Source organism: Mya arenaria, chromosome 8 (assembly GCF_026914265.1).
Source record: "Mya arenaria isolate MELC-2E11 chromosome 8, ASM2691426v1".
NCBI lineage: Eukaryota > Metazoa > Mollusca > Bivalvia > Myida > Myidae > Mya > Mya arenaria.
Genome location: NC_069129.1, coordinates 13,246,611 through 13,263,463, shown reverse-complemented (window position 1 = coordinate 13,263,463; position 16,853 = coordinate 13,246,611). Strand labels below are relative to the sequence as shown.

The window sequence follows — 16,853 nt, the reverse complement described above, 5'->3', positions numbered from 1 at the left end:
ATACATGGCCAACATATCACCTATTATAGATACCCAATACAATGTCAACATATCACCTATTATAGATACCCGATACATGGCCAATATATCACCTATCATAGATACCCAATACAATGTCAACATATCACCTATTATAAATACCCGATACATGGCCAACATATCACCTATTATAAATACCCGATACATGGCCAACATATCACCTATTATAGATACCCAATACAATGTCAACATATCACCTATTATAAATACCCGATACATGGCCAACATATCATCTATCATAGATACCCAATACAATGTCAACATATCACCGATTATAAATACCCGATACATGGCCAACATATCACCTATTATAGATACCCAATACAATGTCAACATATCACCAATTATAGATACCCGATACATGGCCAACATATCACCTATTATAAATACCCGATACATGGCCAATATATCACCTATTATAGATACCCAATACAATGTCAACATATCACCTATTATAAATACCCGATACATGGCCAACATATCACCTATCATAGATACCCAATACAATGTCAACATATCACCTATTATAGATACCCGATACATGGCCAATATATCACCTATCATAGATACCCAATACAATGCCAACATATCACCTATTATAAATACCCGATACATGGCCAATATATCACCTATCATAGATACCCAATACAATGTCAACATATCACCAATTATAGATACCCGATACATGGCCAACATATCACCTATTATAGATACCCGATACATGGCCAACATATCACCTATTACAGATACCCAATACAATGTCAACATATCACCAATTATAGATACCCGATACATGGCCAATATATCACCTATCATAGATACCCAATACAATGCCAACATATCACCTATTATAGATACCCGATACAATGCCAACATATCACCTATTATAAATACCCGATACATCGCCGACATATCACCTATTATAGATACCCAATACAATGTCAACATATCACCTATTATAAATACCCGATACATGGCCAACATATCACCTATCATAGATACCCAATACAATGTCAACATATCACCTATTATAAATACCCGATACATGGCCAACATATCACCTATTATAGATACCCGATACATGGCCAACATATCACCTATTATAGATACCAGATACATGGCCAACATATCACCTATTATAGATACCCAATACAATGCCAACATATCACCTATTATAGATACCCGATACATGGCCAATATATCACCTATCATAGATACCCAATACAATGTCAACATATCACCTATTATAGATACCCGATACATGGCCAACATATCACCTATTATAGATACCCGATACATGGCCAACATATCACCTATTATAGATACCCGATACATGGCCAACATATCACCTATTATAGATACCCGATACATGGCCAACATATCACCTATTATAAATACCCGATACATGGCCAACATATCACCTATTATAGATACCCGATACATGGCCAACATATCACCTATTATAGATACCCGATACATGGCCAACATATCACCTATCATAGATACCCAATACAATGTCAACATATCACCTATTATAAATACCCGATACATGGCCAACATATCACCTATTATAGATACCCGATACATGGCCAACATATCACCTATTATAGATACCCGATACATGGCCAACATATCACCTATCATAGATACCCGATACAATGCCAACATATCACCTATTATAGATACCAGATACATTGCCAACATATCACCTATTATAGATACCCGATACAATGTCAACATATCACCAATTGTAGATACCCGATACATCGCCAATATATCACCTATCATAGATACCCAATACAATGTCAACATATCACCAATTATAGATACCCGATACATGGCCAATATATCACCTATCATAGATACCCAATACAATGCCAACATATCACCTATTATAGATACCCGATACATGGCCAATATATCACCTATCATAGATACCCAATACAATGTCAACATATCACCTATTATAGATACCCGATACATGGCCAATATATCACCTATCATAGATACCCAATACAATGTCAACATATCACCTATTATAGATACCCGATACATGGCCAATATATCACCTATCATAGATAACCAATACAATGTCAACATATCACCAATTATAGATACCCGATACATGGCCAATATATCACCTATCATAGATACCCAATACAATGTCAACATATCACCTATTATAGATACCCGATACATGGCCAACATATCACCTATTATAGATACCCGATACATGGCCAACATATCACCTATTATAGATACCAGATACATGGCCAACATATCACCTATTATAGATACCCGATACAATGCCAACATATCACCTATTATAGATACCCGATACATGGCCAACATATCACCTATCATAGATACCCAATACAATGTCAACATATCACCTATTATAAATACCCGATACATGGCCAACATATCACCTATTATAGATACCCGATACATGGCCAATATATCACCTATTATAGATACCCAATACAATGTCAACATATCACCTATTATAAATACCCGATACATGGCCAACATATCACCTATCATAGATACCCAATACAATGTCAACATATCACCTATTATAAATACCCGATACATGGCCAACATATCACCTATTATAGATACCCAATACAATGTCAACATATCACCAATTATAGATACCCGATACATGGCCAACATATCACCTATTATAAATACCCGATACATGGCCAATATATCACCTATTATAGATACCCAATACAATGTCAACATATCACCTATTATAAATACCCGATACATGGCCAATATATCACCTATCATAGATACCCAATACAATGTCAACATATCACCTATTATAAATACCCGATACATGGCCAATATATCACCTATCATAGATACCCAATACAATGCCAACATATCACCTATTATAAATACCCGATACATGGCCAATATATCACCTATCATAGATACCCAATACAATGTCAACATATCACCAATTATAGATACCCGATACATGGCCAACATATCACCTATTATAGATACCCGATACATGGCCAACATATCACCTATTATAGATACCCAATACAATGTCAACATATCACCAATTATAGATACCCGATACATGGCCAATATATCACCTATCATAGATACCCAATACAATGTCAACATATCACCTATTATAGATACCCGATACATGGCCAACATATCACCTATTATAGATACCCGATACATGGCCAATATATCACCTATTATAGATACCCAATACAATGTCAACATATCACCTATTATAAATACCCGATACATGGCCAACATATCACCTATCATAGATACCCAATACAATGTCAACATATCACCTATTATAAATACCCGATACATGGCCAACATATCACCTATTATAGATACCCAATACAATGTCAACATATCACCTATTATAAATACCCGATACATGGCCAACATATCACCTATCATAGATACCCAATACAATGTCAACATATCACCTATTATAAATACCCGATACATGGCCAACATATCACCTATTATAGATACCCGATACATGGCCAACATATCACCTATCATAGATACCCAATACATGGCCAACATATCACCTACCATAGATACCCAATACGATACATGGCCAACATATCACCTTTTATAGATACCTGATTCATTACCATGTCACTTTTTCAAGATATCCGCCTCATACACATGTAAGCCAATAATATTTTATTATTAATTTTATTTTATTATTAATTTTATAAGGATTGAATATCCTCTAAGAAGAGGATGTATGTAAGTATGTTATATTATACCAAACATATAACATTTAATGATTTAATTTAGGTTGGTCTTGTGGTTTAAGTGGCTGCCTCTCACTAAGAAAGCGTTGGTTCAAGTCCTACCGAAGATATATCTTCTAGGCCTCTCAGTAAAGACCCAAGTATTAACTCAAAAAACAGACTCAATAAAGCCTCTAGCTGAAATAGAAAACAAAACAACAGTATAACAAGACAACAGTATATTAGTGTAACAAGTACCTTTTCCTTTCTTAACAGGAGCCCCACCGTCGGCTGGGAGCGGGAAGACACAGTCTGTTGATGTCTTTATTAGGTCGAACAAGTCAGCATCTGACAGGATTGGGTCTAGTTTACTGCAGCTTTGTTAAGGTAACATAAGATAGTGAAAGGTATTTGCAAAATTAAAATCTGCTGTATATCTAATTGAGATGTGGCAATGTTTTGAGAATACTGACAGTGATTCTAGGTATTATAATTAGGGAAGCAAACAAATATTCCAAGAACATTGAATATATTCAACACTCAACATGAAATATTAAAGAAGTTGCATTAGCGAATAGAAACAGATTACTACAATTTCTAAAATATTCCTTTTGGTAATTAAATATTCGATGAAAAAATAATGACTATTCAAACATCAATCTTACCATTTGTTTGCATCCCTAATTAAAATGTCTCAATCCTGATTTTGGTCTAAAATTTTTGCTCACCGATATATTCATGTATTAACAAATTAAAGACAAAAGCTTTGAGGAATAATTCTGCTAAAAATGAAGGGGCTATCTTAACAAAGAGGGTATCATAAAATAACCATTTTTCAAATCTTTCATTTGTGGTTGTAATTAGATATATTTTAATACAAACTCTAGACTCTGACATCAAGATTTACAAATTTAAATTTTAAATCTACTTCTCACACTCACATTGCATTTAAGTGAAACTCGAGATCATATTTTTGTCATATGCTCATTTATAAGAATACTAATTGACCTTCAAAAAACTTAATTCTTAAGTTTTGAGAAAGACTACCACAATATATTGATCAGGAGACTTATACATTTCCTATAACAATCAAATGGTGTCACGCAGAAAACATTCTAGTATCCAGTTTGAAATTAAAATTCCAAGAAAGGATACATAAGTGTTGTACACGCCCGGAGAGCCAGTGCGCGTGTCTCGCTACCAATATGTTGAGTGCTCTCCGCACTCATGTAGTTTTGGAGATGCGTTAGAAACTCCCCACGGTTTGTGAAGTTGTACGTCTGACCGAGGTGGCCTGGGTGGAGCGCCTGACCAATCTGGTCCACTGCACGGATAAGGTTCTGCTTAACACTTGAGTCCTGTGTATGATAGGGAAAGAAATATTAATGGTCACTAAAAAGATCAAGGCAAAATAGTGTACAATCTTGAAAAAACTGTATGCAAATACTTGTAAATTTTCCTCAATTTAAAAGGGGCATAACTCCACAAATATTGAACTCTGTCAGTTGAGATGCATTACATATATGCTCATTTTCAGCCAAATTCCTTATATGTTATTCTTATTATTCAAGTGGCCACAACAATGGCCAGAATACAATGGCAATGATAATACCTGTAGTTTCAAAGATAAACAGATTTGTAAAACAGGAATTTTTATTATACTTGCCCTGACATTGGCAAAGTGAGGGGTCAGCGACCTCAGGATTGTAGCCTCCATACGAGAGATGATTAACGTGGGTGGAGAAAATAGTGCAACGTAACCATAACACAGCATCAACGTAGCCTTGATACGCTCAATGTCCACCTCGGATTTCTCTGACTGTAAGTGACATATATATAAGTTTTATATTACATCACAAGAGTTGATGATAACATTAAAATGAAGAAGGTGAAAAACAAACTCAATGAATTTTACCCATAATAGATTGCCTCTCCTTTTAATAATGTCCTTTGCAGTTATATTGCCTCTCCTGATAATAATGTCCTTTGCATTTCCATTCCTGATAATAATGTTCTTTGTTCTTTTAACGTTATAAAGTCTTTGACATGATTTTTGCATGCTGAAGATCCCAACATGACGAATCAAGGTATGTTGAAATACTTGAAATCTTTTTTATTTGATCAATTCACCAATACCTTTATACTTTTTTTCCATAAAGTAAAACAGAACTACCCTATTGTTAAACCAACCTTCATGAAGCTGAAAACTCCTCCTTTCTTCTGGGCCATGTCTGTCTTAGTGACAGTCTCGAGCTTGGAGAGTACAGAGTCGAGATGAGACGTGGCGCAGAAACCAAGACAAACAGCACAACCCTGAAACATGGGTGATGCATATATAGAGGATAGTACATAAGTGGTGAATACGGTTGTAAAATTATGTTAACATCAAAAATATTGATGTAACATCAAGAACTGTTACACTAGTTACGATATATCAGAACTATGATAATAATGATGTTATTTCATGATGGCAGAGTCATTTATGACATAAAGGGTAGTACAAGTAGAGGTACGGTAACTATGATTTCAACATGTACTGTAGATGGCTTTAATTCTTGTTTTACCATTTCAGTGAAAATCAGTACTAAATTTGTAAACTATCATTTTTTTTTTGTAAACTATCATTTTTTTATTTGCTACAACACATTAAGTTCTATAAACATATGTAGAAGTATATGATGAAAATCATAATATATGCGAAAACAAAGGAAAAGGAATTCAAAACATTGCTTGAAAAAAAGATAAAAATGTTCACTATGTTTGTTTGTTTATAAATAACTAAACTCCACTCCGGAACAATTGAACAAAGTACAATGCTGACCTCCCTCTCTGTCTGGTCAGTGTGTTTGACAGAGCTGAAGACGGTATCCAGCATCTTCGTCACAAAGTCCTTCTTTGTCGACTTCCTCATCACAATACCCACACACTTGAACAGGAAGTTCTGGAAAGCATTTTGTAACCTGACATTATAACCCAGACAAATAGCTTACAAAAAATTATCATTATCAAATGCTTCTTAAATTTCAGTCAACTTTCTTTTTTACAAATAACGGAAATGTTTAGCATTCTTCTTACCCTATCTCAACTACTTTTCTAGGTAACTGATGAGTCTATTACCAACCCTAAATACGTTCTGTATAAAAATTGAATGTTTAATTTTTGAAATCCTCTGTGTATGAAAACATGTGTTTAAAACATAGATGAACTGCTATTATAAATAACTTATTATTTATATTTACACTAATTTTTTTGCAAATTGTCTTAATGATAATCCCACAACATGCGACTACAAGCGTCATTCGTGTACTATCAGAATAATTGCATTCATAGGAATATGGCATCAGTTGGAAGGATATGTGTTCATCTAGGCCCAAGGAATGCAATAGAAGTGTAAATATATTGATTATTCTAGATTTTTCTCTATTACTATTGATAAAGCAAATGTTCTCACCTTTTCCTCCGGGTATCGTGCGTACATAGGAATCTGTGCCCCCAACTTTTCCCCAAGATCAGCAATCCACTCCTCGTGGTCGATGACATCAAGGGACTTTGACAACATCTTTAACAGAAGGTCCTCCCAACTCTTTTGGGACCAGCTCTCAGTCTTCTCTGGGTCTGAAATGTCACACGATAGAGATTTTAAACTTCTATCATTTTCATCATTTTGCTTATGGGTACATATTGGACACAACTCAAAATGTACTTTGGGAAAGGTAATAAATATAGATGAAAAAGTATTCCATGTGAGTTTTCATTGCCGGTGCATTTAGATATATACTAGTAACTCAAAAGTTTATTAATCCTTAATTTACCAATCATAAAATTCAACTGACGACATCTGTTTGGTAAATCAAATATGATGCCATTGCGAAAAAACTGACATCATTGCCTTTTATCATGTACAGTGCATGTTTTTAACAAGCAAACAAGCTTAGCTTTCTAAATAAACCATTGAAAACCACAAAGTATCATTATTTCTGCAATCTACCTTCCAGGTACTGCACAAGTTTGGGAATGACGGTGTCCCAGAGTTCCACTAGCCCCTCGTGCAGGTTTGGGGACAGCCCCTTCATCAGGTTCAGAACGTGCACACCTCGCTCACGCCCGTTCAGAGGACGACCAGCCAATACCTACATGCAAATGATGGGTATAAACAATTTTTTTTATCCACGAGCATCGCATACAGATTCCAATGCTTTTTTTTTTTACCACTCATTTGTTTAGTTTAAAGTTATTTTCAAAGATTGTGAAACAAGATATTACAACATTATATAATCACTCTCTTTGGCACATTGGTAAGCAAAATTGGGGTCTCCAACCCAGGACATCTAACCACTGTGCTAACAAGACAATCTTACTCTTAAGGGCAACAATTCTTTAAGAAGAGTAATTATTTAGGATTTGTCACGTAATATGTATGAATGTCATTAAATTGTTCAAGCCAAAATATATGGTATAGATTTCCCCTTTTTCGATAAGCAAATCTACAATTCTACGACAATGTATATTACCATTAGCCTGGCAATGACATCGGATGGTTTGGGCAGGTTTGCTGAAATAATAAAATTAATTTTATACTTCTTTCAATTTGAAAGATATCTTTGTAAAAATGCTTACAGTTAATATTGCAGGAAGTAGGTAAAGATTGTCTCATATTTCTTAGATCATCAAAAATGCTAATACAGTCAAACCTGTATTAAGTGGCCACACGTGGGAAATGATCAAAGTGGCTGCTTAAGACAGGTGGCCACTTAATCCAGGTTTGACATTTCCGCCAGCTATATTCAGAGATGGAGTATGTATCTTAACCACCACCTCACACCAAAATCAGTAACATCTGTATCAATATTATCGAAGAAAGTTGAATACAAATACATTTGTATAGATAAAATAACTTCAACTTTAATACTTCAAATTTATACAAAAATACATAATTAGTTAAATGTTGATACAAGGCATAAACAAAACACACCACATATCAGTCTACACATGTACACAACTACACGTATCTTACTAATTGTGTCATTAATTGTGTCAATTCTGATCAAAACAGTCGCCGACGTGTAATAAACATGATTTCTCGATGAGTAAACACGCATGGAAATCGTGTGATGTAATATTAATTTTTATTGGATGACGGAAGTACCCGAGGCAGTCGTTCTTTTCCGTAAACTTCTATACGCAATTAAAGCTGTGTATTGGAAAAGTTGATAGGCGGAAGTGTCAGTGACAAGGGATAAGTGGCCGCTAATTAGTGTTTATATGGCTTCATGGGGACAAAAATTAGTGGCCGTGGCCGCGTTAGACAGTTGGCCGCTTAATGCACGTATATTATATAGTAAAAACGTACGGGGGGAATTTGGAGTGGCCCGTTAAGGCAGGTGGCCATTTAAAGCAGGTGACCGTTCAACCAGGTTTGACTGTACACTAAAGACAACATAACAAAAGCCATAGACAAAGCCATAGACAAGAAGGCAAATTGCATATATATCTCAACTATTTCAATCAAATAATCTAGAGAGTGACTAAGTAAAACACCCTTGCCTTGTGTTTCATAATCCAAATCATAGTCCTCTGTGTTGGCCTCCCGCTTCTTGGCAGCTATGGTTGCTAGGCAACGAGAAATGACCCCCACCCCCTCAGTGAATTTCTCTGGGACCACAAGTTCCAACAGGTACGGCCATAACACCTGCAGTAAGGGTGATTTAAATCAGACATATACACTTGTATCATTGTTGAATATTGATAGACTTACAAGGGGTGATCCAGAATTACGTGGACTTCTTACATATTTTCTATATTTTTCGTCCAAATCATTTTAAAATTCATGCGTATCTTATTTGAAGTATTCTGCATAGATGGTATGAAATTTAGATCTGTAAAATTTATGAGTATTGAAAAATTACGGGTTCTTAGATAACAGGAACGGACGGTCGGCGCACCGACTAAAATGAACGTTCACAAACGTTTTATGTATCTCTTACAACATGCTTTTCTTCCATGTTTTTCTATGAAATTCCGCCAAATTACGTCATATTAAACGCTGACTTCATACGAATATACTTTTCAAATTTCTGACGTCATTTCCATTTAAAAGTCGTAATATTCTGACTTGATTACAAGCACAGTCTGGGATACTACATGGCGTCATTGGACTTTGAATAAGCGCGAGACGATAAAGATTTGCGTTGAATTGGGGAAAACACGGACACAGATTATGATAAAGATGGCCGAGGTGGAGATGAAGCAACATGTGTCGTTCATTAGCATTTAACTGGCATTAACGATTAAGAGAACAATGATATTTCATAGAAGACGATAAGGAAAAGGGACAGAAAAAGACAAGAGGCACAACGTTTTCGACGTTGGTGAAGAACGTCATCAGAGGGGATCGCCGTTTGACAGCACGTCGTAGCAAGCATAGTCGGGGCAGGGTATGGAAGTCCAAAGGGTTTTAAGAGAAGATTAAGGCGTGCGAAAAGTTTGTGCGAGATGGGTCCCTCAATTGCTATGAAAGGACGAGAGAGAAAAACGTATGCGTTATTCAAAGACTGCAAAGATTTGCACAGGAAGGTGAACAATTAATGAACCGGGTTACTTCGAAAAGGCGTTATTTTTTTTAAATAATTAATTATTTTTTTTTTTTTATATTAATATTATTTATTTATTTTTCTATTTATTTATGTTTATCATAATATATGAAGTTGACTATGCGTCAGTGTTGGTTGGTAAACTAAAAAAATATGACGCTTTATGAGCGCAGCGTCATTGACGTCACTGGACTGCGCCGGTCGGGTTCAACCATATGTCGTTATATGATTGTAATTTAGCGAAAATTCAATATATTGCTCTGAAAATTGCAGGAATTATATAAGATATGTTATATGTATTGAATGTGAAGTTTCTACGTTCTATGTGAAATGATATTTGAATTATTAAAAAAGTCCACGTAATTCTGGATCAACCCTCGTATAATGAGAATAATTGTTTCATTTCACCAGTGAACACCAAAAGTTATATTCCATGAGTGGCCATATTAACATTTTTTGTTTAAAAACCATACCACCTAAAACAAACAAAGACAAACTTAACAGAAATAGAAATAAATGGGGCTATTTCCAATATGTGAAAATGAGTTTTTACTGTGTGGCACTCACATTTTCCATCTGTTCCACTGTGTTGGTGAGGAGCTGCAGCACATTGTCACACATGTAGCGTAGCTGCTGGTTCGTCACAAAGTCCGGGTCGGGGGAACGCTTTGCCCCCTGGAATAACATCAATAATTATGCTGTCCACTGGCTCCAGGCCAAATTTAATGACAAAATGCAAAAATAAAAGAGCAAAATAATGTTAACAGTAACGCCGTCAAAGTTCAGTCAATTTTTGTCAGTCAAAGACCTTTTACAGCATGCTATTTCTAGATTTGTTTGCATAATGTGCTTGTTGTTAGGCACCAGTGAGCAATTAACAATTTTCCTGAGAGATCACCAGTACTGAGTACTCCAGCCCTGTTATGCTGATACCATTTACCTACTTTGTTAAAACACATTGTCAAAGCCACTTACTGGAGGATCGTCAGGCAAGGAGCACTGGGTTGCTATAAACTCTATCATAGTTGTCCCCCCTTCCAGGTCCATATAACCGTGATGACCCATCGCTATGACAACTTGAGCAAACGTCTTCTTCACCTGTTTAAAAAAATTGGCACTTTTCCTTTAACAAACACTTGAGAGATTCATTTAATCATTATTGCTGGTACCGGGGTAGTTATGGTATTTATTTTTATACAAATTGTTGGAGTGGTACTGGGTAATGGTGGGTGAAGGGGCTACATTAACAAGAGCAATTGGTCATCGAGTTGATCCAGATAGGAGCACTTACTTATGGCATTTTAAAATGGACAGACTAAAACATATAAGTATTACGTATTTTATGAGTCTGACCTTGTTGCTAGGTTCCTGGGCAACACCCTTCAGCCCTGACAACACAACCTCCTTCTTGTCTTCCATCGCCGGTGCTGAAAAACAGACACACAGTTATATGTTGATATTTCAAACAATGGAAAAATAAATTGATCATTGGTTAAAAATTAAATATACAAAATTACACAAAAGTGCACAATCGGTTTAAATACACATTTACAAAATAACAAGTACACAATCGGTTTTCCTAAAACTTGTGAATCCATCAGCTTTAAAATCTTAAAAGCTGCCCACATATTACCTGCTGCATTGATAAGATGCTTGAAGATGGTGAGAATGCCAATCTTGATTTTCTCGTTGTTCTGTTCCAACTTCTGTAGCAAGATCCCTGTCAACTTTCCAGAGAACGAGCCAGCTTAAAAAAATTCAAAAGAAATTCAAATAAAAGTAAAGCAAAATTGAAATGTCATTCATTTTTTATATGTTCATAGACTGAAGTTAAGAAATGACTTAAGATGTTTTATGAATACTGTCCCATACATGTAACTCTAGTCTCAATATCTTACCTATCACAGCGAAGCATCTGAGAACCTCATTGTGATTCTTCATACTGAGAGGGTTGTTATAGTCAACTGGGGAAAACACCTGAAAGTGGACAAGTATTCCAGGAATAGAATAATTCCTGACAAAACAGGCATCTTGTCAGCAAAATACTATTTCAAAATTTGCATCTTTACAGCAAATTATCATTTCAAAATATACGTTTGTCATTGCTATCTCGGATATAACGTTTAATGTTTATATCTTTAACGTGTATGTTTTTTGCAGAATGACATTGGCACCATATTTAAAATCGAGTTAAGTAGTCTTTAAGAATGAAAGAAGCTAACCTGACGAAAGAGATCGTTAAGGACATGTTCGAGATGTGGTTCCAGTATCGTGCTCCCTCCCTCACACACCGCGTCCAGGACACTGCACAGACCCTACAAACAGTACTTCCTTTAATTCTTTTGCAAAAATTTAAATTTGCCACTTAAAAGAATGCAAAAATAATCAAAGATAAAGCATGCACTGAAGTAAAACAATCTCTAATACTATACCTGAGTGATATGGAAGGGTTCTTGGTGTTTTTTGTAAAGTCCTAGAATTCCTGCGAGTATCCGTGGCAACTGTTCCTCCAGTTTATCACGCGCCATCAGATGACACATGTGACCAAGAGCCTCCACTATGGCCAGCCGCAACTACAATAGAAGATAACGACCCTTTTTATGACTCTAGACCTACACCCAGAACAGCAAAACATGTATCATAATTATGTCTCATTTTTTACAAATTTTACGCAGAAATGTGACACTTGCAGATGGTAATATTTAATTTTACAACAGTTTGTATCTTTGTGGTCAACTAATCATGAAATAAATATATTCATTTTGAGTCTGAACTCTTTACTTTTGGAAGATGTAACTAAACATAGGTCCAGAATACCAATAGTCACAACATACAGTAGGTACAATGTAACAGGTCACTTCTCACTAGTACCGTACATACACTTCGATAAGTGATCAATAATCATGAAACAGCGGGCTGTTTCTTCAAAAATCCTACAAACAATTTTGTACTTAGGAAGGATTTTAAACAGAGCAGTACCACTGTTGTCAATCTCTCCTTTTTATCAAATTGGTTCAAGGATTCTTGATGAAATGGCCGCAAGGTGTGAAACTCAAATCTGGTTTTCAAAATCAGCTGAGGGCAAAGACTAATCCATGCTGCTTACAATGAAGATTGAAGCAAAAAAGCCCATCATGTTATTTTTAAACCAATTTATCTGTTCACTTTTCAATAAACAGAAACATTATTTGTTATCAAGTTTATATTTAAAAAAATGCTAAATAGCTATTAGTGAGACTTTGGTGCAAACAAATCTAAAAGTATAATAATCTAAGCATTACGGTATAATTAATTTCTCCTCAAAATAAACATAATCCGATGCTCTCACCTTCGTTTCCTTAGATTGAATCCAGACATTAAAGATGACGTCATACGCAGAGAAGATTTCTGACGAGAACATCTCTTTCTTCACACTTGGGTCCGGGGCTTTGTCAATGTTCGCGATGTAGTCAATAATGGCCTCACTAAACTTGGAGATAGCTGAAACAGATATCATCTGGCTGTTGCAAAGGTTATGTACCGGTAATGTGATATAACTTTTAAATGTATTCCAGCTATTGAGATGGTTCATACATGTATGTATTCATGAGTTCTTACAATGTGTTATTAATGTAGCTTTATCAAACTCTATGACATAATGGAAGTCGTTGTCTGTTATAATTTTTGATTACATCATTACATTTTAATTATACAAAATAATTTCAAACATTGTGAAAAGTGTTCAAAGAAATCTAACAAATCAATACTGAAACATGAAGCAGTCAGCATTCTCACCTGAGGAGAAGACCCATCTCATGTTGTCCTGTTTTGCCATCCCCAACATCGGCAGCATGGTGCCAAGCACAGCCGTCAGGTGGGGAACCATTCCATATACTGTAACATATAAATGTCAAAAGCTAGCCTTAATAGGTATATTTAAATATACATCTAAGCTATCATCATCAATGTCTGTTTCCTGTCTCTTAATAAATGCAATAATTGGCATCAAATTTGGAATCAATTTAATACTTCTGTCTCCCTTACTATTCACAATTGGTTCAGAACTATATTAGCCCAACTCCTACCACTCCAGCCCACACAATTGTGAGATCATACCGTTTGCTGATGCCAGATTTGCAATGGTCTGGACAACAAAAAAGTGTGGGAGAGCTCCTGGCTGGAATTTCTGCAGCATTTCTTCCATAACCTCATTACAGTACCGCTTTCCCAATGCTACTAGCACACCACTAGCTGCCGTCTGCCAGTCTGGAACCACATCCTGAAGGAGAGACAGGTTAAAAATAAGTAACCATCCCCTAATAATAACTTAAATACATAGTTTATCTTACACACCACTGTTATCATCTGGAATTCAAAGTTACACTAAAAAGTCACAGACTTAACACTGTAATATTTTCTTTGGAATACATACATTCAAAAATGAAAAAAAAAAATCTTAGCAGAGAAAGATCCCAGACACCCCTAGCAGGACATGCCTGATTTGGTCTAGCCATGCCCTAAAAGTCCCTTGGAATGAATATAATGATATATAGCATTTCAAACAATACATATACATACATTTTCCTGTGTGAGCTCCTTGGAGGCCTGTTTGATTAGACCAATAGCAAGCTCCTTGTCAATAACCTCGAGTTCCTCATGCACAACTTTCTCAATCACCTGGAGAATCACCACACGGTGACCCTGGGCTAGCTGAAATGTACAGAAGAAATAGTTTCAGGGATGTTCAGTAAATAACTAACAGTAGCTCAAATCTGACTAAAACCATGAGTAGTGTGGTTGGAAAAACTGTATAGGACATGGAGCATGTGCTGACAATATGCTCCGATGAGTTACATTAGTGTTTGCCCATTATGGTCCCATAAATGCTTGCCCATAGTGGCCCATTTTGTGTTTGCCCATAATGGCCCCATGTGTGTTTGCCCATAATGGCCCAGTGTGTGTTTTCCCATAGTGGCCCCGTGTGTGTTTGCCCATAATGGTCCCATATTCAGCCCCATGTTGGACCCATATCTTAACCCATATGGGACCCATGCAAATGCCGGTTGCACTTTGTGGGCCCCACATGTGTCGCCCATGTGGGGCCCATATATAAACCTACATGGGACCCATAAGGGTCCCACATATTTTGCTAGCTGGGAATCTTCTTAAGTCTGTTTCTTCAGTAAAACACAGTACAATGGTCCATTTTATAAGAGGCCACAAATAATGCACATAGAGATGATGAAACTGTCCATGGACAAATTCAAAGATGTTGTGAAACAGTACATACAATGAACATTTAAAAAAAAAAAATTGATCGGCCTTTTAATCATTCTTTGCTCAGTGTTATCACTGCATAAATTGTTTTAAAAATTTCTTTGCAATCACAACAAAAGGTGTTAAAATCTGATATACAGTCTAAAACTGCCATGCCAAAATGGTGCTTTTGTACCACAGAACATATACCTTTCCGTGCTGTTTCAGGTAGGAGTAGCATGAGCTGAGAACCAGTTCTGGTATCTTCCTTCCTAGAGCGAACAGTGATTGGGAGATCACATCCTGACATTCCTCATTCTTATCAAATGCACTGTCAATCAACGCCATTGTCAGGTCTGCAAGGAAAATATCTTGCTTTAGTATAAAGGTTTAGGTATATTTGTTAGAATCAATTAAAGTTACAGAGAATGCTTGCGCCAGTTGAACTACTGTACATGTACATGTACAGCCAATTGCCAATGTTGTTGTTGAAGTGTTAAAAAAAAACGATTCCTGAAATATAAATCCAGTCCAATGTCACGTACCGTCCACCTGTCCGCCCGTCCCCATTACCCCTTCTGCATCCCCTCCCGACATTGCACAACAGTCTTCCTTTTTATTTTTCGCAAGTTCTAATATGTTTGTAGTATCTGCCTACTGCTCATCACATGACAAAGTTCACTTCCTTGTCAAGGGAGATAATCCTGCTTTCTACTTTCACTTTCGATTTCACGAACAATAACAAACAAACATTCCCCTTGATAATTTTACTTATTATTGTTGGAGACAAGACTTGTATATTGATTTTGATTTCTCCTATTGTCAAATGTAGTTAGAAACGTTATGTGTTGGCATTTTAAAATATTTTTAAAGCAAAGCATGGTGCTATTACTTACTGGAAATCATAATCTATCAGGGTGGTGAATAAACAAGTCTACGTCAATGTTCGTCGACAAAATTCCAAACTTACATGTACTTCGTATTGATGATTCCTGTGTTGCACACTTTCTAAGAAGCCAAATAATATGTTCATTTAGGCAGCGAGGGTGATATTCAACGAATATCCTAGATTTTAAATTATTAATAGATGTATATGTGTAATTGCAATGGTCAACTGCACGTGTAGAGTTAACTGGCCATCGCATTGATTGACAGTAGTTCGTTGAATCTTGTCTAAGAATACGAATTTACAATTCAATTGTATTATTGTACTGGATTATAATGCACGGACGATCAC

General features: G+C 36.0%; 1 protein-coding gene across 2 annotated transcripts in view; it reads right to left on the bottom strand.

The window, feature by feature from the left end:
* LOC128243142 (maestro heat-like repeat-containing protein family member 1) overlaps positions 1–16,296 on the bottom strand; it is a 32,152-nt gene extending 15,856 nt beyond the window's left edge. For both annotated transcript variants that reach the window (XM_052960705.1, XM_052960706.1), the window contains exons 1-22: positions 16,162–16,296; positions 15,827–15,972; positions 14,939–15,070; positions 14,477–14,639; positions 14,156–14,254; positions 13,710–13,861; positions 12,814–12,954; positions 12,604–12,696; positions 12,280–12,358; positions 12,015–12,128; positions 11,735–11,808; positions 11,357–11,479; positions 10,949–11,056; positions 9,336–9,480; positions 8,303–8,343; positions 7,780–7,921; positions 7,243–7,406; positions 6,613–6,732; positions 5,982–6,104; positions 5,458–5,610; positions 4,947–5,149; positions 4,050–4,162 (exon numbers count right to left, since the gene is read on the bottom strand). In XM_052960705.1, coding sequence (XP_052816665.1) covers positions 4,050–4,162; positions 4,947–5,149; positions 5,458–5,610; positions 5,982–6,104; positions 6,613–6,732; positions 7,243–7,406; positions 7,780–7,921; positions 8,303–8,343; positions 9,336–9,480; positions 10,949–11,056; positions 11,357–11,479; positions 11,735–11,808; positions 12,015–12,128; positions 12,280–12,358; positions 12,604–12,696; positions 12,814–12,954; positions 13,710–13,861; positions 14,156–14,254; positions 14,477–14,639; positions 14,939–15,070; positions 15,827–15,972; positions 16,162–16,213 — 2,680 coding nt within the window. In that variant the 5' untranslated portion in view covers positions 16,214–16,296. The remainder of the gene's footprint in view (positions 1–4,049; positions 4,163–4,946; positions 5,150–5,457; positions 5,611–5,981; positions 6,105–6,612; positions 6,733–7,242; positions 7,407–7,779; positions 7,922–8,302; positions 8,344–9,335; positions 9,481–10,948; positions 11,057–11,356; positions 11,480–11,734; positions 11,809–12,014; positions 12,129–12,279; positions 12,359–12,603; positions 12,697–12,813; positions 12,955–13,709; positions 13,862–14,155; positions 14,255–14,476; positions 14,640–14,938; positions 15,071–15,826; positions 15,973–16,161) is intronic.
* Positions 16,297–16,853: the final 557 nt, after the last annotated feature.